This window comes from Chionomys nivalis, chromosome 1 (assembly GCF_950005125.1).
Source record: "Chionomys nivalis chromosome 1, mChiNiv1.1, whole genome shotgun sequence".
Lineage (NCBI taxonomy): Eukaryota > Metazoa > Chordata > Mammalia > Rodentia > Cricetidae > Chionomys > Chionomys nivalis.
In genome coordinates, this window is record NC_080086.1 from 58,239,512 (window position 1) to 58,266,675 (window position 27,164).

Here is a 27,164-nt window from a genome sequence, read left to right on the forward strand (position 1 = left end):
GTAGGTATTCTGTGCAGGCATGCACTCCGACTATCCCAAGGAGTATGTGACCCTGGCCCACGGTGACTCAGAGAATTTCTCCGAAGTTTACGGGCACAGGTAGGAGACTCGGTCCCAGAAGAGCTTAGCTGCCACAGGGGCCCTAGAGAAAACTTGCCTATTCCGACTGCAATGTTCTCTCTGTTGCTTAGGTTGCACAACCCAACAGAATGTCCCTATAATGGGAGCCGACGAGATGACTGCCATTGCCGCAAGGATTACACAGCTGCTGGCTTTTCTACTTTCCAGAAAATTCGAATCGACCTGACCAGTATGCAGATCATAAGTGAGTTCAGTGAAGCACCCTGCGGAAGTGCACGGGTCCCGGGAGTGGGGAGATACAGGGAAGTCACAGTTTGGTAGTGACAACCCTGCCCTACGCTCCACAGGTCAAAGCTTTGTCCTTTGTGTTCTGTGCTGAGTTTCAGTGTCTAGAGTGTGATTGGCATAGGCCAGGTCTCTGGTATCTATTAAATGAGGGACAAAAAGAGATAAATATTTGCCATGAAGTTTCACCAATGTACATTGGGCCTCAGTGCAGCATCATAGTGGGTGTGGCCTTTGGACAGGACCTTAAGGATGTGCGGAGGTTAGACACTGGGTGTGTCTACACAGGGAAAACAGTAGAGCAGCAAGAAGCTTCTAGAGAAGAAACAGCAGCTAGGAAACAGTAGCAAAGTCATTTGTAAGACACGTCCCCCTCCAGATGGCTCTCCCCAACACAGAACACACACACATAGGCAGAAAACTCATTTTATCTGATTGTTAATTTATGGAAGAAAAATGGCTCCAGAATTACCTTTCCTAACAAGTCTGCCCATAGCCTGATTTCATACCCCGGCCAGGACTCTGGTTGTACCGGGCACATTAATCATTAGAGCTGCTAAAGACAGCTAAAATATCTAAACATGCTCTCTTGAGTAGAGGAGTAACAGAAATAATGAAGAATTAAATTTTTTCTTATTAACATTGCTCACATAATATTACCCTGGCTTCCTCTTGAGCTCGACTGAGCGTGATTTGTCCTGAGAGTTTTTATATGCCATCAACTGTAGAGATTAGGGATAGATGCAGGGGCTCTGTAGTTTCTTAGTTGAGAAAAAAATGCCCCAACTTGAGATCATCAAGGCAGGGTGGGGTTCACGGCCTTGTCCCCTGAACAACCACTGCCTTTAAATCCTACTCCACTCAGAAACTATAGGCAGTTAAGTTGTTAGGGAAGGGAGACATGATTTCTTTAGTGGTGTAGCCATGGAAATAACCCCTCACCCATATTCCTGTAAGTAATGAAATCTATCGGGTCATACACACAAAAGAAGCACTAAAGATACAAAAGTAGGTAAAGTACTTGTGAAGAGGAAGGAGTTGAGTGGGCCTGGGAGGGAGGACAAGTGGAGGCATTGGGTGAATATGGTCAGAAGATAGGTAGATGATAGATAGATAGATAGATAGATAGATAGATAGATAGATAGATAGATAGATAGATAGATAGATAGATAGATAGAGTGTGTGCATACATGTATGTGGAGGTGCCCTAACCCACTATTACATGTAATTAATATATGCTAAAGAAAACTTTAAGAAGAAAAGACCCCAGTGAGGAGCTATTGAAGGGACCAAGGATGACTTTCCTTCAAAATGGGAGTCTCAGATTTCCTTCCCTCAACAGCAGAGTTTGCTGTTGAAAGTGCCAGGCCCGCAGCAGTTCCTGGAAGGGCAGAGAGATTCAACCACAAACCAACAAGACCTACTGCCACCCTCTGCGGCCCCTCTGCGGCTTATCGTGTAGCCTCTCGTGCGATTGTAGAGCTTCGAGGAGTAGCAGCATGGTTAAGAAACAACTGCGGCTCAAGAGTTTCTGGTGGCTTTTCCCCACTTTTAAACTAGATGCTAGCCCCGGACTTGAGAAATTGCCCTGGGTCATCGCAAGCTCTGTGTTCTAATTGTCCTCCGTTCTGGCAGGAATAGGGCCTAGGCCACTGGAGGACAGAAGAAACTTGGGGGATGGCCCCTAAGTGGCTGAGAATACCTTCCTGGCTTCTTGCCCTGTCCTTAAGCCCGGGATGCAGGGTAACAAGGGGTTTGCCCAGGCTCAATTACTGCACTTAAGTGATTCCTATTTATGTAGGAATCAATTCTAAGGTCACGTTAAACCTCTTTTTGGCTCCTATGCTCTGCAGAAACAGTCAGTGCTGATAAATCCCAGGGAAAGGAACTCTCAGAACCACAAGTGTGATGGGGAAAACACCAGTGCACATCTGGATCCATCTGCTCACTAATGATGAGTTATTTCTTCTCTCCCATCCCCTCCTCCTCCTCCTCCTCCTCCTCCTCCTCCTCCTCCTCCTCCCTCTGTCTCCCATCTCCTTATTACTGTCCTGTTCCCTCATTATTTCTCTCCCCTGCCTTTCTTTCACTTTCTTTAACCCTTCCCCAACTCCCACAGCCACTGACTTAGAGTTTGCAAGGACAAGCGAAGGGCACCCTGTCCCTTTTGCCACTGCTGGGGACTGCTACAGCGCTGCCAAATGCCCACAGGTATGTCCTCAAGTTTTCCCACTTCCCGGGAACTGTCTGCTCGCCCTGCATCAGAGGCCGTTCTGTCCATGCGTTCCTATAGCTAGAATCTGTGTAGCTGATCATGGGGCGGTCAGGCCGCATTGTGTCAAGGGCCTCACAAATGCGTTTGGAGTCTTAACCCAGGACTTTGATTTTTAAGAAATGGTAACAGCTACAGGCATGACTTCTGCATTCAGCAAGATGCATCGGGTATCATGGTCAAGACTTATGAGCAAATCAGACATAGGGTGGCAAAGACTTGGTCCGATAAATTATGGCTCAATAAATGAATACTGCAGTCAGTAGAATGCTGGTTAATGTTCACTGATAGACTTTCCATAAAATTCATGCTTTGTAACATTTTCCAGTTTCTATGGTATAAATATTCTCCCCATGACTGATTTAAACACTCACAGGCAGTATGTCACTAAATGGGAAAAGACACACAGAATTGACTCAAAAAAAAAAAAATCAATATAGAGCCAAACCTGGTGGGGCAGGCCTGAGATCTCAGATCTTTGGGAGGATAAGGCAGGAAGTGTGGAAGTTGAAAGTCTACGTGGGCCACAAAATGGGTCACAAGTCAGCTTGGCAACCAGCATCATACACAAGATCACAGATTCAATCCCAGCACCTACCCAGGCAAACCAAGACAAGAGGGGGAGGAAAAGACCATAAATGAGGCTTAGCATACCCGTTTGTCTTTATAAATTCTGAGTATTACAACTCTAGAAAAACACACATGGAGTTACTGAAGAGAGACCCATGTAAAAATTATAGCATGAGCCCATCTGTATGTTTTGGGTTGTTTTTCAGGGTGTATATGTGCATTATGTGTGTATTGTGTATGTGTGTGGTTTATGCGTGTGTCATGTATGTGGTATGTGTGTGTGGTGTATGTGTATGTGGAATATGTTTGTGGGGTATGTGTTTGATGTGTGTGTGTCATGTGTATATGTATGTGGGGTAGTATTGTGTGTGTTGTATGTATGTTGTGTGTGTGATATTGTTGTGTGTTATGTGTGTGGTGTGTGTGATATGTATGTATGTGGTTGTGTATTATGTGTGTGGTGTATATAGGTATATGTGTGTGATATGTGGGCATGCACAATGTGTGGGCATGTGTGGTGTGTACATATGTGTTGTGGAATGGTGGTGTATGTGTATGTATATGAGATGTGTGTGATGTATGTGTGTGCTGTGTGTGTATATATGTATGGCATATATGTGTGGTATGTATATATGTATGTGAGGTATGTTGTGTGTGGTGTGTGTGTGGGGGTGTGTATGTAGGTTATGCTTGTGGTGTGGTGTGTATATATGTATATATGGTATATTTGTATGTATGTGGGGTGTGTTTGTGGCATGTGTGGTGTGTGTGTGGTATGTGTGTATGTGTGGGGGTATGTTTGTAGTGTGTGTGTGTGGTGTGTATATGTATGTGGGGTACATTTGTGGTGTGGGAGAATGTGTATATGTGTGGTGTGTGTGTGTATGTAGGGTATGTTTTTGGTGTGTATGTGTGGTGTGTGTGTATGTATGTGGGTTATGTTTGTGATGTGTGTGTAGTGTGTGTATATGTATGTGGAGTATATTTGTGGTGTGTGGGTGATGGTGTGTGTGTATGTGGGGTATGTCTGTGGTGTGGGGGGGTGTAATGTGTGGTATGTGTATGTATGTGGGATATGTTTGTGGTGTGTGTATGTGTGTGGGGTATATTTGTGGTGTGTGTGTGGTGTGTATATGTATGTGGGGTATGTTTGTGGTGTGGGAGTGTGTGATATGTCGTTTGTGTGTATGTATGTGGGATGTTTGTGGTGTGTATGTGTGGTATGTGTGTGGTGTGTGTGTGGTGTATATTTGTGATGTGTGTGTGTGGTGTGTGTATATGTATGTGGGGTATATTTGTGGTGTGTGGAGGGTGTATGATGTGTGGTGTGTGTCTATGTGTGTATTGTATGTTTGTGGTGTGTGTAGTAGTGTGTGTTGTAGTACTTGGAATTAAACCCAAGGCCTCTTGCATGCTAAATGCCTGCTGCACGGCTGAGCGACACCACCAGCCCGTTTTCTCTTAAATTAATATTTTGAGTATTTCATGAGTACTGTGTTTACATCCTTCCAACCCTTCCCTCTCCCCTGCACTTTTTAAAATGTGTATTGGTAGAGAAATGGTAGAGATACTTTTTAAAGTATCGCAGGGTGTTTTATGATTTTAAATAGATAAATATTGGACCGGAGGTCTTGAGATTCGTGAGGCACACACAGGTAATCTCTGGCTCCGACAATGCCAGGCCTCTAGAGCAGCAACTGAGCCGCCACTGCTTCTACATTGCTCTGAGCCAGGCTACATCTTTGTTGTTGGAAACTCACAATCAGCCATGATATGATATTCTAAAAGTTCCCTTCGCCTGAGGCTTGGGGCTCTGGAGGCCCTGATTCCATCTGTTAGATCCACTCCAGATGGATGGAATTTGTAGAGTTCGTACCAGAAATGCAAGCTAAGCGTCTTCACCTCTTCCTGCCCATTCTACAGTCATAGCCTTTGGGGGAAATACTTCATTTTCAAATGTTAATCAGCCTGGACTAATTTTCAAAATGGCCAGTAGCTTTTGCAAGAAGCTTCAGCACTTGGGGTGTAGGACAAACATGAAGACTCCTCTTCTAGACAGGAGCACATAGCTCGCTGTTTCCTTCGGTTCCTGTGAGGTCTTTGCAAAGCTGCCCTTAGACTGCACTGGGAACTGCCCACTTGTGAGCACTCAGAAGTCTGGGCACTGGGATTAAAAGAGGCATTTCGAGTCCCAGATCTTAACTCTGAAGGATAGTTGCATTTGTCCCCAACCACAAATTCATCCCAACTCATCTGAACTTTCTTCTAAGGAAACAGTGTCCTCAAAGTGTTTTGTGTGTCCCAAGCTCTAGGACAGCATCAGGAGGCATTTTAGAGGCACCGCAGGGGCACCTGTAGCAGAGAGAAAAGCAGCAAAGGACCCAATAATTAAAAGGGACTTTCCTCCATCACCAAGGAGTTCTAAACGTTTGCAGTGCAGTTTCTTTAGAGAGTGGATGACTCCAAGCATCTCAGTGGCTAAAAGACTGACCCTGCCCTACTTTTTTCAACTGCCTCAGGATTTTCTCCTTTCTAAGTGCATATCCTTTGAGAAGTTAACTCTTCAGTAAATGAAGGGTAATTTCTTTTTTATTTATTTTAATAACTCAGAGCCGTGAGCTCATTGACTGAACTCTGGTAAGAAGCAGGAAGCTATTGTTAGGTAAGAAAACTCTCTGCCAGGGAGAGGATTGCTGTTTTGCGTCAGCCAGTTCTACTGGGTCCATTCAGGGCTTCTTCAAAGTTCTTTGAGCACTGGCTGTACCTTAGTGAAAACCTGAGTTTTTCTGGTTGTTTTTTTTAATTCGATATTCCATGGAAAGGTTTATAGGCAGCCTGACTAGGTGCAGTCTGCAAGCTCCTTTTGCACTGAAATCAAAGCAGGATACTGAGGAATACTAAAGGATGCTGAAGGATACTGAGGAATACTGAAGGATACTGAGGAATATTAAAGGATGCTGAAGGATACTGAGGAATACTGAAGGATACTGAGGAATATTAAAGGATGCTGAAGGATACTGAGGAATACTGAAGGATGCTGAAGGATACTGAGGAATACTGAAAGATGCTGAAGGATACTGAGGAATACTGAAGGATGCTGAAGGATGCTCCATTTGTGCCTCCCTTCCTCTTCACCTTTTGTCTTTAATTTAAAAACCTGTTTTTCAGTACAAGTAAATTCCCTAACCATCACCTCAATAGATGGCTAAGATATGATTTTTTTTTTATCCTGATCAAGATAACTCAGTATTGTTTCCTCTGACACTGAAATCAATCACTCACCTTTATGGAGAATTTTCTGTATTTCAGGCATTGTGCTGAACATTCTTGAGACATTAGCACGGAGTCTCAGCCTTCCTTCCCTCCCCTTGGGATGAAATTCTAACGTTGCCACAGCACACACAGATGTCTCTGGACAGGCTGGATTTGATTTCAAGTCTGAATCCCTCTCCACTGCGGTCGATGTTTCTTTCTCGCCCTGTTTCCAGGCCGTGTCTGGACACATCTGCTCCTACAGGACAAGGATAGGGTCCCTCTTGGTCTGAGTACCTCTTCTGCAGACCTCTAGAGATCAGCCAGCCTCTGTACAACTCTTTGTTTCTCTCCCTCCTAAATCAAGTGTTGGTAGTTACAAGACTTACGCTTTTCAGATGCCAAAGGCAGGACCGTAGGTGCAAATACATCCTACAACAGGGACAGAGAGACCACGAGATCGCTTCTTCTCCCGGTACTTAGCTTTTAGAGTGCCAGTCAGCTAGAATGTTTATGGAAAAATGCAAGCCATTCAACCAGAAAATTCCAGAGAATGAGGAAGACAACCTGCTGTTGCCTTCAAATGTGTCCCCCTGCTGAGAGTATGGGCCTAAAAAGATTACAGGGAACATGCTCAGTCACAGAAGGCCCAGAATGTTAGGGGCACTGGGAGAACAGGAGCTAGGCTGGCTGCATCTGCCTCTGAGAAGGGCAGTGCCCAAGCAGACCAGGTATTGATTTTTCAGGCATGCAGCAAGACAGAGGGAATGGGGGTGGGGGGGGCAGGTGGGAGGGGAAAGCCAGCAGCCCGGGGTAACTGTGTGATGTGAGACACAATGTCTGGTGGGTCCTGCCCCTCTGAATAGCAGCGGCCATGAGGTAGTGGCCAGGGGGATCTGGGCATGGCAGTCTACACACCAGCACTCTCGGCACTCTGGAGGCCAAAGCAGGATGGCACTGGGTTCCAGGCAGCCTGGGCCACACAAGGAGACTTTCCAAAGTGTTCTGTTTTTTTCTGTTGTTGCTGCTGTTTAATTTTTTAAGATTAGGAATGAAAACAAAACAAAAAGACCAGCAACAGAAAACTGTGTGTGGAGGCTGGTGTGAAAGGCCAGCCCCAGGCGCATTCATAAACACCTAGGCTGAGGCCACTCCGTGAAGGACTTCTAACACCTACAGAGTGTAGTCATTAAAAATATCTAGTAACATCTTCTATTCTCTGCCAGGGAAGGAGCTAAGTGCAATGTGGGGAGCACAGGTTCATGCCATAACCTCCTTTTCCAAGCTTTGGTCTGACTAGCCCCTTTGATGGATGGGCTGGGGCAGTTAGCCCTTTGCTTACAGTCTACTGAAGCAGATGCAGGAGGGGGTGCTGTGGAACGATTCCATCTTTACCCCCAAGTTTTCTCACTCTCAGCTCTTTGGATCTTGTGGACCAGGCCTGGGCAATGCTCTGTGGGAGACCAGGGCTGTCCTGTTACAGGCAATCCTGTGGAGTCTTTGATGTCCACCTGCCGCACATCCTCCTCCCCTGCCACCGTCTGGGATGCTGCAGACTGTCTGTAGATGTTGCCACATTTCCTCTGAAGACATTTCACCTGCACTGGCCAGTCACCCCATGGACAGAAACCCCCTTTCCCATGGCATGTGCCTACACCTCAGCTCCAGCAGGGTTTGCACGTCTTAGTTGTACCTATTTAAGGAGCTAGTGGGCAGAAAAACCCAGAGCCACACCTCGTCCTGGAGTTTTCAGTCACAGACTTAGGATGTGCTGTCTGCTGGGAAATCGATCAAGTGTCAGTCAGATCCCTGCCGATCACTGGCATAAACAGACAAGTGATAACTGAACCCCCCCCAAATAACTATCATTATTCATTGAAAACAAGAATCTATGATGAAACAATTAGAAAATGTAGAAACGATACTCAAATTTTGATTATAGATACCAGTATTTCTGCTAAGTATCAACCACATAGGATTTTATTATTTATTTGTTTGTTTATTTACTTAGCCTGGAGTTTCATTTTTGCTTTCAGGCAGATTTCCCGAGGTAATATAGATGGCCTGGATCTGACTGCCATCCCCCTGTCTCTGTCTCCTGAGCCTTGGGATGCAGGCAGGGACCACCATGCCCGGTTTGTGTGTGGCTGATTAATGTATTCCTCACTACAGCGAATGAGGCAGGTGTGAGCCTTACCTGGACCAGCGGAGGTCTTGAGAGGCTAGGATATCTCCCTGGGATCTAAAAACTGCCGAAGGAATTAACTCTTTGATACCAGGGTTTGGTTGTGAGTGGCCCCTCCCATCCTCTCTTTGCTTTAACTTTTGACAAAGCTGTGGGTTCTCAGTTTAGGGGAGAAAGTAATTCTGGGAGCGTGTTCACGTTCAAATAGAACATTCTCAGCTCGGAAATAGCCAGTGGTGGAGATGGTTTTGAAAGAGAGAAGAGACCGAGACACTGCACTGGCTCCTTAGAGATAAATATCAAAACGCCCATACCACACACCCTGAGGGTGGGGATGGAAGCTTCTTCAGCAAGCCAAGCGCGCCCTCTTCTGGCTGCTATGGGGAATGCGCCTCTGCTTTGAACTCACATCCAGCGGTGTTTGGTACACAGTGTGCTTGCTCTTCGCCCCAGGGAACTGGAAGCCCAGGAAACTTTGGCAGCTAGATCTTGTTAGAAAAATTACACTGTGGCACTTTGGTCGTGAAGGAATCTGGTAATTGTGAGCAACATCAGGGAGGGTTGCTGTGCTACGGAGGCCGACTGGAGGACGCTGTGAAGTCAGTAAGAGATGGCCGGGGCGCTTACTGTGTACTGGAAGGAGTTAATCACCTGCAGTCCTGGGTTTCATGATCTGCAAACAGAATCTCTACCTAGAAATCACGAATGTAAAGTGTGTGACTCTGATAATGGAACAAGATACCTCCAACAATGAGTGGGCATCAAAATTAATTAACACCCTTCTCCTTACCGAAGTGCCTTTAAATGTGTCACATTTAAAGCTTTGCTTCCTTTGGTACGTCTCCTGGGCTGAAAGTCTTCTGTGCTGGCCATGTGTTCCAGGGACGCTTCAGCATCAACCTTTATGGAACCGGCCTGTCTTTAACCGAGTCGGCCAGATGGACGTCCCAAGGGAATTATGCCGTTTCGGACATCAAGAAGTCTCCGGTAAGGCTACATATTGCTTGGGGGATAGGGGATGGCCCTTGCTTTCATTTTATGTATATGGTGGCTGTGTGCAGTGTCTTTTCCCATTCTTCAAACCTTTTCTCCCCCCAGAGAGAAAATTTAGAATGTAAATAGAGACCCAGGGGAGTCTCATTGTGCCTGGTTGGAACTTTTCCCACCTAGTAAATGCAAAGCTGGCCAGGCACCTGGGAGGACTACCTTATCAAACAAGAGGCAGGGGGCTCTAGAATACACACCGCTCAAACGTCTTTACTAGTCCAAGGCGTGAACCCTCACCTGTGTGAACCTAGGAAAATGATGTTTTGCTTTGTTCCACTCAAAAGCAATTGTGAGTCCAATAGGAAGAGGTTATGGGGTGATCGTGTCTGGGAAGTTAGGGATACACCTGGCTTCTATGATAATCCACTTTGGGGCCACCCTGCACCCAGTGCACATGGCCTGTCAGCATCACAGAGCATGTAGGAATGCAGGCCCTGGGACTCTGGTCTGCTGGGTCCAGTTCTGTAGCTGAACGAGCCCCAAGTGACTGACCAGCACAGCACAGCCAGGAAATCCCCTATCCTGTGTGCAGCGGAGCCATCGGGGAAGTTTAAAGGTACAGGCTGGTCCCTCTCTAAACCTCTGGGTCTGTGTCTCCACGGTGATTCTAAGAGATAGAAGGGCAGAAACTCCCCCATCCCTACAGCCGTTCCGCTGAGCGAGAGTCCCCTGGAGACAGAGGACGTTTCCCCACTCCTGCTCAGTTTTGCCTGAGTTGAGTCGATAAGAAAAGGAAGCAGGTGAAGAAAACAGACCTGAGTCCAGAATAATGTGGCCAGGCGAGGCACAGAGCCTGGTTAGAGCTGCAGTTAGAGCTGCAAGGCAGCTGTAAAAATGTGAAATGGTTTTTTGTTTGTTTGGGTTTTGTTTTTTTTTTTTACTATTTCTTGAACAGTATAGGATATGCATATTTTAAAAATGACCTGTCTCCAACTATGGGGGTACACACCTGTAGCTTCAGCAATGGGGAGGTAGAGCTAGGGGTGTCTTCAGTTTAAGGCCCGCTTGGGCTACATAGCTCGACCCTATCTCCAAACCCCCACTACTACAACTGCTCTTAAGGTAAGGTAACATGTTGCTTATAAAAATTCATATTTGACTGGTGTCTATGTTTTCTTTTGCTAAATTTGGCAGCCCTTTTTAAAACTTCTGGAGTTCTATCTGCATCTCAAGTCCTGAGTTTGCCACCAAGCTAAAAAGGGATCACAAATCCGACTCAATGGCCGCATTGATTGCTCGTGATTTAATCCCAAGTACTGCCCTCCCCTCCCAGTTGAAATGGCACAGTGACCTTTGACTGCACCCTGAGATTACAATATTCTCTCCCTACCATTCCTCCATGACTCCAGATTTATAGATTTAATTTTTTTACAAGAAATAAAATTAGTATGATTTATTGTGTTGGTTTTTTGACTTGTGCAATGTCTCAGTGACCAAAATTGAAAATTTTAACTGTTTTAAATGTGGTTAAGTGAAATCATCTTTGTAATATATGTTATATTATATACATAATATATAATATACGTAATTACAATTCTGCTAAACTATTTCAATACTGAAAGTTCAGCCAGAAACTAAAAATAACTAAAGGCTGTGGTGCCATCTTATGGACATGATGAGTACTGCAAGGTTGTTTCCCACCCTCTGAGAATTTAGTGTGAGTTCCTGGAGCTCAAGCAAACTGAAGGTCAGCAAGCTTTTCTGTCTGCCTATCTCTCTGTGTCTCTCCTCTCTCCCTTCTCTCCCCTCTCCCCTCCCCACTCGTAAATATAAAGAAGCTAGCACTGGGCTTCCTACCTCCTGGCAGTCTAGAGCAGAGCTGCTGGTTTAGCTTCAGAGCAGCACCCCCTAGGGGTGATCCGTGGAAACGGACTTCCAGAACTGTGGTTGGGAAAAGGTACAGCTCTTCCTGAAGAGCATCTCCTGCCTGCAAGACTCGGGGATCATCACAGAGGAGCAAGTGGAAGCATTGGAAGAGCCACAAGGTGTGAACTTCTGCAGCAACTGTGTCTGAGTTGCTCTCCGCGAACTCACAGTGGCTGTGGCCACATGCGCAGGACATGCTCAAAGGCCAGCATGGAGGGAGGAGGGGCTCATGAAGACCCACCCCAGCCTGAGATGCTACTGGCAGTTGATGGTTGTTGGGGAAGAGTCGGTTTCCTGCAAGGATGCAGCACCGAGAGGCTACCTATGTCCCAGCAGACGGTCCCATAGCCACACACACATAGGCAGCTGCGAATGGACTCAGTGGGTTTTAGGAAACAGAGGGAGATAACATGAAGTTGGGAGGGCAGAGTGGTAGAGAGATCAGGAAGAGATTGAAAGGGAATAAATGGGGTAGGTTAGATAAGAACATATTATAAGTAGTATGAATATTAAATAGTACTTTTTTGGTTTTCCAAGACAGGGTTTCTCTGTATAACAGCCCTAACTGTCCTGGAACTAGCTCTGTCAACTAGGCTGGCCTCAAACTCACAAAGATCTGCCTCCCAATTCCTGGGATTAAAGGTGTACACCACCACCACCTGATTAAATAGAATATTTTTAAATTAAAGCAAAATTGTGAAAGTCATAGGAACATTAGCCTTTTAATGAGAATGGTAAGATATTGACATGAAACCCCTGTGACCTTATTTGAACCCCTGTGACCTAATTTGAACCCCTGTGACCTTATTTGAACCCCTGTGACTTTATTTGAAGCTGAGCCCCACAGAAGAAGCAGGTGCTGCAGTGTTACCCATGGGGCTTGATAAACCACAGCCAACTTATTTATTTATATATATTTATATATTTATTTATTATGTATACAATATTCTGTCTGTGTGTATGCCTGCAGGCCAGAAGAGGGCACCAGACCCCATTACAGATGGTTGTAAGCCACCATGTCGTTGCTGGGAATTGAACTCAGGACCTTTGGAAGAGCAGGCAATGCTCTTAACCTCTGAGCCATCTCTCCAGCTCCCAACTTTTTTTTACTCTCCCCCACCCCGTTTTTCTTTTTCTTTTTTCCCCCCATTCTTGGTACTGGGATCAAATGTAGGTTCCAGCACATGCTCTATAACTGAGTTGCTTGCTGAGCCCACAAATGCCCCTAATCTATCTAGAAGAAACCAGAAACATCTATCTCTAATGTTTTCCCGGGTGATGCCATATTCCCAGTCAATAACTACATTTGAAAACTCCTGCCCTTAGTTAAAGCAACCTGCTTGTCACATTCAGACCTTCAATAGGTCTGCATAAGCGGTTCTGCATGAGGCACTCTGGGAACTGTGTAACATTTCCACTCCCAGTCAATGCCCCGACAATGAAAGCCTCACTTCCCCAAGCCTGCTTGGGAATAAAACATTCTCCCTGAGCAAAACTAAAAGGAAGTCCCAGTAGTACAGGTTAAACATGGATCTGTAATACCACAGAAAACCAGAGATGCCACCTCACCCCTGGGGACAAAGTTTCTGTGCACTTCCTTGTTCACAGCGGAAAGAACCTTGATCTCTGTCTTTACCTAAGACAACTCATTCTTCTCATTCCGATGCAGTGGTCCCCTCTTGTGTTTGGATGACTCTCAGTAGATACCTGAGATCTCAGAACGTACCAAACTCTAACTCTACTGGTTTTCCTCGTCTGTTCATGCCTATGATGGCTTAGTTTGCAAATAGGGCTCAGTAAGAGATTAACAACAACTTCTAATAAAATAAAAGCAATTGTAGCCGTGTATTCTAAGCAGAGACATGTGAATATTTGCTGTAAAACACCCTGTGCTCACCTCATCATGTGACGATATTACATGTGATCCCTACGAGATGACAAGAATGTACAGGAGCTGGATGGGGTGTCGGGCTATGTCAGAGTTCCTTGACCGCAAACCGTGAGAGCAGAACAATTGATGGGCTAGCGGGATGCTCTGAGTCTCTGAGGAGCAGGTGTATGTATGCCATGGATACGCTGGACCAAGTGGAATAAAGATAGTGAGAAGTTTCATCATATTCAGAGTGGCATGGATTTTTTTTTTTTAATGTTAGCATTTAACTGGCCTCCCTGAGTGGAGAACACAGGCACCTCCAATACCCTTAATCTTCTCTTCAGCGCTTCTGCTGAAAAATTTGGCTTTCACGATGTCAGGCTGCTTAGGGAGCTTTCCCTTCCCCAGAACTTTGCAGTAGCCTGATCGCATGCACGACATTGAAGATGAGAGCAACTCCAGTCTTGTTCTTGGCAGCGTTAGCCCGGGTCTGCTCACTGACCAGCATCCACAGTTTATTCAGGTTGACAGTCGGGCAGAAGGTCTGGTTCTTCTTTAAGTGGTAATGCCTCATACCAACTTTCCCGAAGTAACCTGGATGATATTTGTCGAAGTTTATCCTGTGATGATGCGCACCTCCAGCATTCCCGCATCCTCCTGGATGCTTGCGATGTTTGATGTTTGCCAATGCGGCCTTGGCTCACGTGACCCTTGAGTTTCTGGGCCTTCCTCAATCTGAATGGCATGGCAGTGGCAGAAAGGAAAGAGCAGTATGGATTTTAAAACTTAGAAATTGATTCTTCCTGGAATTTCTATGTAGTATGTTCAAGGCACAGTTGACTGCAGATAAAAGAGAAACCCTGGCAGGTCCAGGCCTTCTAGAGCTATGCTTTGTCTGGAAACTTACAGGTTGATTCTGGACCCTCCCAACTTAAGTGGGACAGCAGGCGAGGAGGGTCACTTTTTCAGACGTCAGATCCAGGATGTGGGCAAAGAGGTTCATGCCTGATGGTCCACAGTAGTGGACTCTGTCTAACCTGTGGCACTGTGGCCATTGGCCGTGTACTGAAGGCCCTCTATAGCTGCCGAGAGAAGGTGTGTCCTCCATCCCTACAGGAGGTCTCCATACATGCAGTGTGGGTGCTCAACATTGGATTCTTGGGTTCTTGTGAAATCAGGGCAGACGCAGTGGCATAAGCGACAGCAGCTGATGTTTTGTGACATCTTTGCAGCCTTGTGGCTTACTGTCCCTTTGCAGAAGCTGGCTGAGGCTGCCTGCTGCAGGGTGAACCTGTGGGAGCTGTCCACACCCCACATCGGATTTCCAGGCCAGTGCTTGTTTGGAGGGTCTGATAATTCTCTCTGACTCAGCTTAGATCCCTGCATAAGGGCTAAGTGGACAGAAGCAAGACCATGACTCAGAGGTGAGGGATGAGGGACAAAGGCCACATTCTGAGCTCAAGCACCAGGAACGTTCTGGTCCCCTCAGCTCCAAATGTGCTCATGACATGAGAGGTCTCCTCAGACCTGTTTAGAGTTCTGCTGTAGCCCTGCTCACCATCTTCAGGTCAGAGATCTCCACTGGGTCTTCAGGACCAGGCCGCTGGAAGGGCGCCCTCTTCTGGCTGGTTGAGGTTGATACTCAGGGTGTCCCCACCTTCTTTATGTGTTTGGGGGATATTTAAGGTGCCGGGGAGCCTGTTCTCTGGGACTGCCACCTATCAGGGATTTCTTGTGATATAGAAAGGATTGTAAATATAATAATCGCTTTATAAAGTAAGGAAAGTTATATTGTGTGGAGCAAACAGGCTTTTTCTACCTCCGAATTCCTTTACAATAACAGAGTTAAGAAATGAACATGCATGTTTGCACGTGTGTGTTCGTGGTATAGTGGAATCCAGCGTATGTGTATGGACTGCCCTCCACCTTGTGGAAACCCACTATTTACCAAGTCTCCAAAGCATTCCACAGACCTACAAGGTCGAATTCTGTAGATTCACATTTTCTATGCATGTACATTTTAGTCTGCACGTTTCTATGGAAACCATACAGTGTTTATGCATCTATTTGTACGTACATAGTTGTCTGAGGACTGTGTTTGGGAGAAAATACGTGTGCTGTGTTTTGTAGGAAGTTTCAGAAAAAGTTCATTTTGCGTGTCATCTTAACTCTAACATTTCATTTGAAGTCCTAAAATTATGTCTTTAATTGTTAATATCACTATGGATTTTTTTTTAACAAACCTGAGTCTCCTTCGCCATCCACTAAAGACAGGCAAATGAACATACTTCCATCAAAGTTAGACCCCCTCACTAAATCACAGACAGCAGATTTCCAAAATCCTATCCCCTGAGAAAAATGAAAGACTTAGTGAAAACTGAGAATGCAGGCTCTGCTGATGAGGCAGCGGGTCATTTTCTCCCTTTATATGCAGCAGCTGGAGCGATTATTAACAAAATATTTATTTAAAAGAGAATTAGACGTAATAAAGAAATGAAAACCAGAGTTTCATTACATGTCAGTGAGGGCTTCTAGCACCATTTTTTCTCCGAAAGAAGATGTCTCCATGGCAGCCATGTTTTCTTACTGCGCAATTTTGTTTTGTTTTGCTTTGTCTTCAGTCTGGCAACTGCTGGGATGCTGACATGCTAGCAGCGTCTTCAGCATCCTCTGAGAGCAGTATCATCATAGATAGTTCAGCTCAGCTCAACTTCCGTCTGTTTTGCCTCAATTAGCAGAGTCTCATTGGAGGAGATAGTGTGACTACCGGAAAGCCAATAGCAACTTTATTTTCTTTTCAATGTATTACTGATCACGTCTTTTCTGTCAGTGAAGACAGGCTAGGATGGAGGTTCTCACAAAATAAATTTGTAAGGGCAGAGAGATATAGTCAACAAAGCGCTATGCTCAATCCCAGGAACCTACATAAAGTAGCCGGCTGGGTGTGGCGGCACACACTTACAACCCCAGCACTGAGATGGGCGGATCCCTGGGCCTCACTGGTCAGCCGTAGCCTATTTGGTGAGTGTCAGGCCGGTAAGAGAGCCTATTTCAGCAAGTGTGGAACAATACCCAAGGATGGCCCCAGGTTCCACACATACACACAAACCACATGTGCACAGACACACACACAAGTGCCTCCATGATAGCAATTTGTTAAGCACACAGGTTGGAATGAACCCTGTGCCAATGGCTGATGTGTGTTATTTCACTACAGAAAAGTATGAGGAGAGACCAGTTTGCCCATTTAACAGATGTTCAAGGAACCCGCGGCTGCCAGGGCTTCTTTAAAGAGGCCGATCCCAAGTCCTACAACCAAAATAAATTGGCAATGCATCAGTAATCCCAAACCCTGCAACCAAACCAAAGCAACCAATGCATCAGTAAAGAGGCCATGTCAGCCACAGACCTGAGTTCCAGAGCCTCTCCCATGATGGACTGGGAGAGTCTGGGCTCAGCTTAGATTTGAAGATACTAAAGATGGCCCTAGATGTTCTGACGGTCACCAGCCCTCTGTTACAACCAGTGTTCTGCTTACAGCTCCTGACTGGAGAACCAGAGGCTGTAGGGACTACTTCCAGACCTAGCAGTCAGGAGCCAGCACCAGAGGAGTGACAGGAATCTCTTCCCACATCAGTCACACCCAAAGTCAAATGTATGAAAAGAGAGAGAAAGCATTTTGTTCTCTCATTTTGTTGTTGGCAGTGTTTTTCTTTCTTGATCTCTCTTCCAGGATTCCTCCTTTCCTCCCTTAAAAAAAAAAAAAAGAAAAAGAAACAAACAAAACTGAGATGACCCAGTTTTTGCAAGAGACATCAACAACTGTGCTACAGGAAGTCGGTCTTTATGACCCTTGCCCCAGTTCTGGGGATGGATCCCACAGACATGAGGGGAAAGTGTGTGTAGGTCATTCTCCCATCATGGAGAAGGCATGGTTTACAGGGCTCTCGTGGCGTGGGCAGCGCAGAGTGGGGTACGGCACTACACTGGAGCAGGGCATGTTCTCAATGTGCGGGAAAGCCTTAGCGAAACTAATTAACAAGACTTTTACAGCTCAAAGAGAATCCGGCTTTGTTTTTTCCATCATTCATCTCATCATTTAATAAATGTGTGACTGGCATCACTGTTAGCCTTACACAGCCCTCGGTCTTAGATACTTCCTGTTTTAGCACGATGCCACTTTTACATCATGGAGCTTACATTCTATCGTGAAAAAAAAAAGTTAAAGAAAATGATGCAGTTGCAGAGAACTGGCCATGGACTACTGAGCCAAGAACACATCCCAGAGGAAGCTGCCTTTTAACTGAGCCCTGATGAGTTTAGTAGGGTCAGTGGGACGTATAGGAAGCACAAAAGAGCATCTCAGCCAGCAGAGAATGGCACGTGCAAAGGCCCTGTGGAGCCAGGTCATGTAATGTCAGAAATAGCAGCATGAGATGAATGTGCCTGGGTCCCAGCACTGACTACGAGGGACTTAGACCGAGGATCAGCAGCCCTTTTAGTGAAGGGCCAGATAGAAAAGATTGAGGGTTTTTCAGCCAAGTGGCAGGATTAGTTATATTATATATGTATAATATATGTATGTTGTCTGAGGTTTCTGTCCCACCCAGTTCCCATAGTCATTAAGTCCCAAAGAAATCACACAGAGGTCTACATTAGTTATAAATTGATGGGCCCATTGGCTCAGGCTTCTTATTAACTCTTATAACCTATATTAGTGCATTATTCTTGTTTATGTTAGCCATGTAGCTCGGTACCTTATTCAGCAAGGCAGTCACATCTTACTTCTGTGGCTGGGTCACGACTGCAGTCTGTTCTTCCCTCTTCCCAGCATTCTCGTTGCTTTGCCTCTACTTCCTGCCTGGTTGCCCTGCCTATACTTCCTGTCTGGCTACTGGCCAATCAGCATTTTATTAAAAATAATACAAATGACAGGATAAAAGACCATTGTCCCACAGCATATGTACATATGTCAAGAGAGTACAGACATGCTCAAAAATTATATTAGTGGGGCTGGAGAGATGGCTCAGTGATTAAAGCACTAATTGCTCTTGCAGAGGATCTAGGTTTCATTCCTAGAACACACAGGGGCTTGTCACCATCTCTGACTCCAGTCCCAGGGCACCTGCTGCCCTCTTCTGGTCTCTTCAGATGCATGTGCTTACGCACACATTCACAAATCTTTTTTTAAAATGTTACTGATTGGGGCTGGAGAAATGGCTCAGAGGTTAAGAGCATTGCCTGCTCTTCCAAAGGTCCTGAGTTCAATTCCCAGCAACCACATGGTGGCTCACAACCATCTGTAATGAGGTCTGGTGCCCTCTCCTGGCCTGCAGGCATACACACAGAATATTGTATACATACTAAATAAATAAATAATAAAATGTTACTGGTTGAATTCTAAATATACTAATAACAGAGTAGCATTTTTAAATCAAATCTACTAAGGGAGGAATTTCTCCAATATTGGAGAAATAAACATTTGATCTCACTAGTGTTTTCTATTATCAAGATTTATGGTAAACATTTGATCGCTAGTGATGATGGAAATGAAGTTTTGTTTCATGTTGCTAAATGCCTTCTTACATAAACAGATATTGCCAAACACAATTACCTGTTACCTGTTCACAACTATGCAATTTTAATTAAGCATGCTCATGTTTGGCCGACCTTGATACAATTTTCCCAGAGTTGTCTTTTGATGTTGGCTAGTTTTAAAAATGTGTTGATTTGTTTATATGTGTGCTCCTGCCTGCCTGAGCCATCCTCACTAGATGTGTGCAGGTACCCAAGGAGGCTCGAAGGTATCAGGTTCCTTGGAGCTGAAGTTAGGGGCAGTGTGAGCTGCCTGGCATAGGTGCTGGGAACCAAGTCTGGATTCTCTTCAGGAGCAGTGAGCATTCTTAACTGCCGAGCCATCTCTCCAGCACCGTGATACCTGCTTTTCAATGGATCGTTTGCAGCTGAAAATTATATGGAAGCTTCTTGTTAAATAACCTAGTTAAGTGGATTTTGAAATATGAAGGTTCTATAGGGTCTGCAGCTTGTGCTCGGGAAACACAATCACTGTGAGTGTGTGCGGGATAGAGATGTATGCGGCTCCTTATTATAACTGGTGATGGCCCAGGAAGAATGCTTAACATCACTTATTATATAAGCAATATTACTTTAATATAGTATAAGGTTTCCCTGTAAGGGTCATTTTCCTTGGTTATAGGGTAAGTTTCTTAAGGACTATTACAGACTTCATAGCAAAGCTAACATTCAAAGTCACTTAAGCTTCACTTGTAGCGACAGGGAACAGTTTTTATTCTCGTCTCTGACCTCACAAAACTTACTCAAAATATTGACTGATGCTAAGTCCTTCCACTCCGGCACAACGGATGAGTCAAGTGTTCTAGGTCTCACCAAAACCAATCCTAGAACTGGGTGGTGACATCACAAGGATTGGGCTCCCCAGCCAGTGCTGTTTCTCAGGCTTCTGACGATGGATGCAGTGGTGTGACCAGCTACTCACCCTCCAACTGCCCCTGCCTTCCCCCACATGACTCTCAAATTGCGGCCCAAAATAAACCCATTCTCCTCCCTTAAGCTGCTTTTGTGAGGGATTTTGTCAGAGAGAAAAGTTACTGATAGAACATCCCAGAGAGTAGTTCAGTTCCTCTGCTCTGGTTCTTTCTCAGCCACTTGGAGTCTTGTCTGTTCAACAGAGGCAGTGCACAGACATCCGTTCTAGTTTCCACAGAATGAGTGTTGTCTCCTCAAATAAACAGCAAGATCTGTTTACTCATCGGGAGCCAGAGAAAAACTGGACAAAGTGATCTGTCTGCCTTTCTCTTAACTGACTGATGCCCTGCCTCCCACTCCCAGGGACTCGCAAGAACCCCTTCTTCTTGCCAAGGGGCCGATTTTTTCAGGCCTGCTCATTTCCTCTCTGACTGCTTCTTCGGTTCTTGCTGTTAAACCTAACATAATTAACTCAATGGGTAAATTATTTTTGTTATTTTGCTAATAGTTGAACCACATGGAATGCACTTATTTTCCCTTTCCATGGTTGTGAACCAAGTATGCTGTGTTGATAGCCTGTCTTAAATTTTCCACGTTCTGACCACTGCTTCCTCCTACGTTGGAAACATTGTAACAAGTGCTTAGTGTGGTGACGTCAGTGTATGTTTTCTTCCTTAAGCACCTGTGTGCTGCCATGGTGTGATAAACGCAGTCATCTGTCGCCTGAAGTTGGTCCCAGAACACTCACACACCCCTGTGTATTAAAGCAGGTCATTTAAAACCTACTGTCCTCATCTTTTTCTTGATTATCACGGTGCAGCAAGCTGGTGACATGTTAGTCACTTGTCCCATTGCTGTGACAAAATACACAACAGAAGCAACTGGAAGGAGGATGGGTTTCCTCCTACTTGGTCTCAGGGTGCAGGCCATCATGGTGAGAAAGCGTGGTGGCAGGAGCGAGACAGCAACCACAAGGCATCCACGGTCAGAAAGCAAAAAGATGGATAAGGAACACATCCTGCTTTCTGATTCTTCTGGGCTTTGGTTCAGTCTAAGCTCTGAGCCTGTATTTAGAGTGCCTGCTTCCCTCCTCTGGAACACGTCCAGAATTGTCTTTCTAGGTGACTCTAAAACCCAGACAAGCTGACAATGAAGGTTCACCCTCGCAACTGTAGTAAGAAAATGTTATGATTTCTCGATACACCTCACCCTCGCAAAAGCCGAGTTGCGCGGCTGGGATTCACAGTGTATTGGGCAGCGGCATGAAGCTAGAAACTACTCTTTTCTCTTATGACAGCGTGAAAGCAGTTATTAGGCTGCAGGCACATAAATGATGCTGACCGTGCCAGAATTTGAATTTTCAGGTGTCAAGATATACTAGTCTAGGTTTGATTTTTCTCGCCTACATAGTAAAGTCAAAACTAACCAGGCATGGAGATGTATACCTTTAATCTCAAACTCTGGGAGGCTGAGGCCAGCCTGGGATACATAGCAAAAACCTTGCTTTGTTTCAGACAAACCAGCAAGGTAAAAATCACTCTAGCTTTTAGGTCAACCAGAGCCAGACGGTAGGTGTCTGGATTGAATCTGTGAGCCCCGTCTGCTGGTCTATGTAATTAGACCGGTTTGGGTGTGTTATGTTTCATTTCAGCACTTATTATGGGTACAGGGATTCATTTCCCTCAAAACCAGTTACAAGCCCCCGAAATCCCTAACCTTACAAGTCATCTAAGGTGATGCGTGTTTTTGCAGGATGGTACCCGGGTTGTAGGGAAATGCGGCGGTTACTGTGGGAAGTGCACTCCATCCTCGGGCACTGGCCTGGAGGTGCGAGTTTCATAACTAAGGTAAGTGCCCTCCCAGTCCCTTTCATTTTACTCTATAGCCTACTGATGAGCAGATCTGAGTGAGTGTCCTTTCCTCCAGACAGGGCTCCTGTCGAGCACCATGAAGCTGACCCAATAATAACATTCTTGCTTATCTGATTTTCTGTGCCTGAGACATCTGTCCCTCACTCTTGAGCCCAAGTCTCAGGCCTCAGACATTAGTTCCTCTGTATTGCCTGTTGAAAACCTGCCTGCTGGGCTTCACCTCCAGGAACCTCACTTCCTAAGGTCTCTGGTAGATCCAGGGATCTATGTTTTGAATATTAAAAATTGTGATGCAGGGGGCTGAGATAAGCCCTGCAAGAATATACTAATTACAGTAGCACCGGTGTTTGCTGGCTCCCCGGTGCTGAGCAGCTTACCAGGCATGGTTTCATTGAATCCTCACAAGGACATCGTGAAGTAGAGCTCCTGTCCTTATTTTGCAGTAGAAGAAGGTGAAGCCCACAACTATTAGTTTCTTAAGGTCACAGCGACCTTCCCTTGCAGACCCCAGTGAGAGCTTACATCAACAGCAATGCTCTCAAATCACTGTAGATTTGCCACTCACAGTGGGACCAAGAGCTCGGTGTCATCTAGATCTTGTTGTAAATGTGGATCTTAGTGTCCCCTCCCCTGCACACACACCCTATACAAGAAATCAGAATCTCAATTCTATCAAAATCCATAGGAGACTCATATACCAACAAGTGCTCCCTCTGCTGGGCAAAAGATTATACTGCCCACTTTTCATTATCCTGAAATAATTATCCAGCTACAAGGCTCAGGTCAACCAACCCATATGACCTTCTAGCACCTTCCCTGTAACTTCCTGTGGCCTATTCATTCCCCCCCCCCATTGCTCATTCCTGCTCCAACACATGAGTCGCTATCTGACAATTGTTTAAGTAAATGTCGGTATTGAAAGTATTCTTTTTATATCTTGGTAGACCAGGCTCTTGCTGATTAGCCCAAGCTAGCCCCAAACTCAGAGTCATTATGGCTCTCTCTCCCAAGTGCTGGGACTGTGGGTGTACATCCTCACATCTGAGCAGAACTGAAACCTTAAATTAGTAGCATCTGTGCTGCAAAAGGCCAAGAAAATGCACTCACTGAGATGCCCGTGTGCCATGCCCTCTTCAGGCACAAATGCATGGGGCTCCACAGTGCTGTCTTCTCCGTCAATCGGCAGTGACCTTGTGTTGCTTCTTTCTCAACATGCTGGCTTTCCCACTCCCAGGCCTTGCTAAGATTACATCATCATTATAGCTCCTGATTAAACTAAATGCCATCCGCAACCATTCTGCAACATGCTCTCCTCGGACTGGAGAGGTATCTCAGTGGTTAAGAGCACTGGCTGTTTTCCCAGATGACCTGTGTTCAGTTCCCAGCACCCACTTGGCAGTTCTAGAAATCTTATACTTCCTTCTGGCCACCAAGGGCACCAGGCACACAGATGGCACACAGACATGCAGGCAGGCAAAACGTCCACATGCAAAATAGTAAATAAGGAAATAACACCTCTCCTTACCTATGGTGGGATCACACGGTCAGTTCTAACGTAGAGCGTCTGGTGGCCTGAGATATTGTACCTACCAGAAGGCTGGTGACTGACAGCTTCATTTGGAAGAGGATCACTTCTAAGAGCAAAAAGAGACTTGGCCTGGGACTGTAACTCAGTAGTAAAACACTGTCCCAACATGAACAAGGTACGGGGCTTGACCCTTAGAACAAATACAATGGACAAAAAACAAAACAAAACAGTGTGAATTCTAGACAAATTGGGCTGGAGAATAAAACACACACACACACACACACACACACACCGGACAGGGCTGGGGCAGGGAAGAGAGACTTAGGATTCAATAAGACGAGATGGAGTGGAAATACACAAAACTCAGCTGATATATGCTAGAGACCCCATTTTCATATGTGTTTTATATCTGCTCTTCTTGTATATGTTATCTGTTGTGAAATATGAGTACATATGTACAAAATTTACATGTATGTAAGAAGACTAGAAGGAAATGTCATAACATTTGAATATTATTGCAGATGAGATTTCTGGGCACTGAACTTTTTTCTCTGTCATTCTTTTGTAATTATTCTTTTTTTCCTTTTTTTAAAATTACATTTATTTATGTGTTCATGTGTTGGAGCATGCACCTACTGTCACATGCCTATGGATCTGAGACCAACTCACAGGGGTCAGCTCTTGTCTTCCAGCAAGTGCCTCTCCTCAATACACCCCTTGCCTGTTCTCTGTTGCACGAATTCTAGTTGGCCATGATAATAAAAATTCAGAGTCAGATATTAGGGTAAAAGCTAAAAGATCAGAGAAACAAAGCAGTGAGCCATGAATGTTCTTTTTACCTCGACCAAATCCTCAGACCAAAGGGTCCAAGATCCTGTCTCTGAGAATTTTCAGACTGAATACCACTAGCTCCTATCTCCTCCTGCCTTATATTTCTCTCTCCACCCAGCCATGCCCTTTCCTGTCTCCACCTTGCTAATGCTGGGATTAAAGGTGTGAGCCACCACCGTCTGGGTCTGTTTCTCTTTTAGACTAAATCACTTTCATGTAGCCTAGGGTGACTTTGAATTTACAGAGATCCTTCAGCCTGTCACCCGAGTGCTGGGATTAAAAGTGTGTGCTACCACTGCCGGGCCTCTCTAGCTAACTAGAGGCTTAGTTCCGCACACTGATCTTCAGGCAGGCTTTATTTGTTAGATCACAAACAAAATATTACCACAGCTCTCCTTTTGTGGTTCTGGAGGTCAAACCCAGGACCTCACACTACGAGACAGACACCCCGCTATGGAGCTACCTCTCCAGCCCACTTCTGTGTTGCTTATGGAAAAGAAATAAGTAAAGAGATGACCAAATAAATAGAAATTCACTTTCTAACCTGGAGAAGATCCTAAGTGACGCTATATAATTCTGCATGTGGAAGTACCTGATTCGCCTTTTCTTGACCTCCAGTCTTTGGTGTAGAAAGTTTGTAACTCCTGGCTTGTTTTATTCCAGGGGCTCTGAAGAGGAAGCCATTATGGAATGGATGAAGGATAGTAATTCAATACCTCCACCTTAAATTTGGGTGCATCTGTGTGCGTGCGTACAGACCTGTTTGCTTGTGTGTGTGTGAATGTGCGTGTATATGTGTGTACATATGCATATATATAAATATATATATAAATATATATATACAGGTTGAGCATCCCTTATCCAAAAATTTAAAGTCTGAATACTGAAACCTTTTGAGTACCAGCATGAGACCTCAAATGGAAAATTTCATGCTATGAAACTTTGTTTCATACACAAAATTTGTTGAAGTGCCAAGCAAAATTACATTTCTGTCATCTATGTAAAGGTGCATAGGCCCATATCCCACATTCTTGGGCATGTTGCTCTCTTCCTGAGTACCCTACTGCTTAAAATCTATTCTAAAAGAATCTCCTAGTGAGCCCCAACTCCATTTAAAAGAAGGAAGCATAAGTGAATACCATATTCAGATTTGAGTCCCATCCCCAAGATATCTCACTTTGTATATGAAAACATCCCCAAGTCTTCGAAGTGTCTGAAGTATACACTGATGGTCTCAAGCATTTCAATGAGGGATACTCAACCCGTGGAATACCCTAATGATGTAAAGTTTAATATTTATGTTTGAAATTATTTATTGTGATGTAATATTTTTGTACGTAAAATGATTTTTATTGCGACTGCCTGTGCATGACGTTCTCCCTTGCAGTCATACCACTGCATTTTACGTACTCTACATTATATGTAGTATATGACAAGGTGACCCTTCATTATCACGGTACACTGTTGTTTACTTGTTACCTGAAAATGTGTTTTACTGTTACCTTTTGAGAATTGTAATTATTTTTTTTAACAACCTAACTGTCATCGAGGTGCTATGTGAGTTGAATAAGGGTATTTTTGGCAATCATGGGAATGTTTCATTAGCCAATGAGCGAGTTAGCAACATCACAGATTGTACCAACTGCTAACTATAGCATCTATTCCGTTTCATGAGATCTCGGGGAAAAATATGCTGCCTTGGTGCTAATATTATATGTTTTTAAAGTAATCTTCAAAGTAAAAAAAAATAAATAAATAAACACTTACTAAAAGGGAGTAACAGAAAGACAATTCCCAAGGGATAAAATTACTTGGCTCGGGTAAGATCCACTATTTATACTTATTTTTAGAAAACTGCCGTTTTTGGATAGTAGCCGAACTCGTTTCTTCCTGCTGCTGTTGGGAATATGCTTTACTCCGGTCCATGGTGCCCTGGACTCCTCGCCATCCCTGGGAGGGTCCACCAATAGCTTCACTACAGAGTGACACTGGGAAAGGAGGGATCTCCTGCTGTTTTGTCAAGATATCCTCAAAGACACCCAAGTTTACCAGCATCGAGACAAAAGTTAAACAGCGGGATCATAGCCTTCCTGCCCCTTGGCCTTACTGATGGCCGTCAGCACCCCTGAGCACACTCAGAGAGCTACAGGAGCAGATTCTGAGCCGTGGAGATCGACCACCTTTTACATGAAAACTTTGGCCAATGAGATGACTTCCCCTCAGGCTGGGAGCCTAATACCCTGTCGGGTTTCCTGTGGTCTTCAGCGTCGGTGTGAGAAATGAACTGGCATGTAAGATGCTTAAGTCTTTCCGTGCTTCTGCCAATCCGCCTTTTGTTACTTCTTTCAGAAATGGAAGTGCTGAAGCAGTGGTCACAAGACATTTTGCTTGAGAAAGCCTGCCCAAGCTTTCCGAGACCAAAGAGATTAGGAAAACCCTGACAGTATTCTCCAACTCCACAGAAATACCAGAGCACGGTATACTCGGTCTATGAACAAGTGTCCTCCTCTATTGTTAATATATGTGAAACATATTATAAATAAATATTGTGACCACGTCCAAACCATGTATGGTTCACTTGGCTTCTAGACTCTTGATTAACGTTCAAATACAAATGTCTCTAGGTTTTTTTTTTCCTATATTCTCGAGATTATAATATAATTTCATCACTTCTCCCATCCCTTTCCTCTCTCCATACCCTTTATCTTAGGGTTTCTATTACTGTGAAGAGACACCATCACCATGGCAACCTTCTAAAGCAAGAACATTTCGTTGTGGAGGCTTCCACTTCAGAGGTTTAGTCCATTGTCATCATGGTGTGACGTGGTGTGCAGGCAGACATGGTGCTGGAGCTGAGACTCCTACATCTGTCTCACTGGGTGTGGCTTGAGCATATATGAACCCTTAAAGCCCACCCCCACAGTGCCACACTTCCTCCAACAAAACTACACTTCCTCCAACAAGGTCACACCTCCCATTCACACCACTCCTTTTGG

General features: G+C 44.9%; 1 protein-coding gene across 3 annotated transcripts in view; it reads left to right on the forward strand.

Moving 5' to 3' along the window:
- Adamts9 (ADAM metallopeptidase with thrombospondin type 1 motif 9) overlaps nt 1-26,716 on the forward strand; it is a 174,699-nt gene extending 147,983 nt beyond the window's left edge. For 2 of the 3 annotated variants that reach the window (XM_057763644.1, XM_057763663.1), the window contains 6 exons: nt 5-99; nt 192-325; nt 2,486-2,577; nt 9,528-9,632; nt 21,691-21,785; nt 24,832-26,716. In XM_057763644.1, coding sequence (XP_057619627.1) covers nt 5-99; nt 192-325; nt 2,486-2,577; nt 9,528-9,632; nt 21,691-21,780 — 516 coding nt within the window. In that variant the 3' untranslated portion in view covers nt 21,781-21,785; nt 24,832-26,716. Of the gene's footprint in view, nt 1-4; nt 100-191; nt 326-2,485; nt 2,578-9,527; nt 9,633-10,826; nt 10,959-21,690; nt 21,786-24,831 lie in introns of those variants that run through there. The other variant, XM_057763654.1, reaches the window with a different exon arrangement.
- The last annotated feature ends 448 nt before the right edge of the window (nt 26,717-27,164 follow it).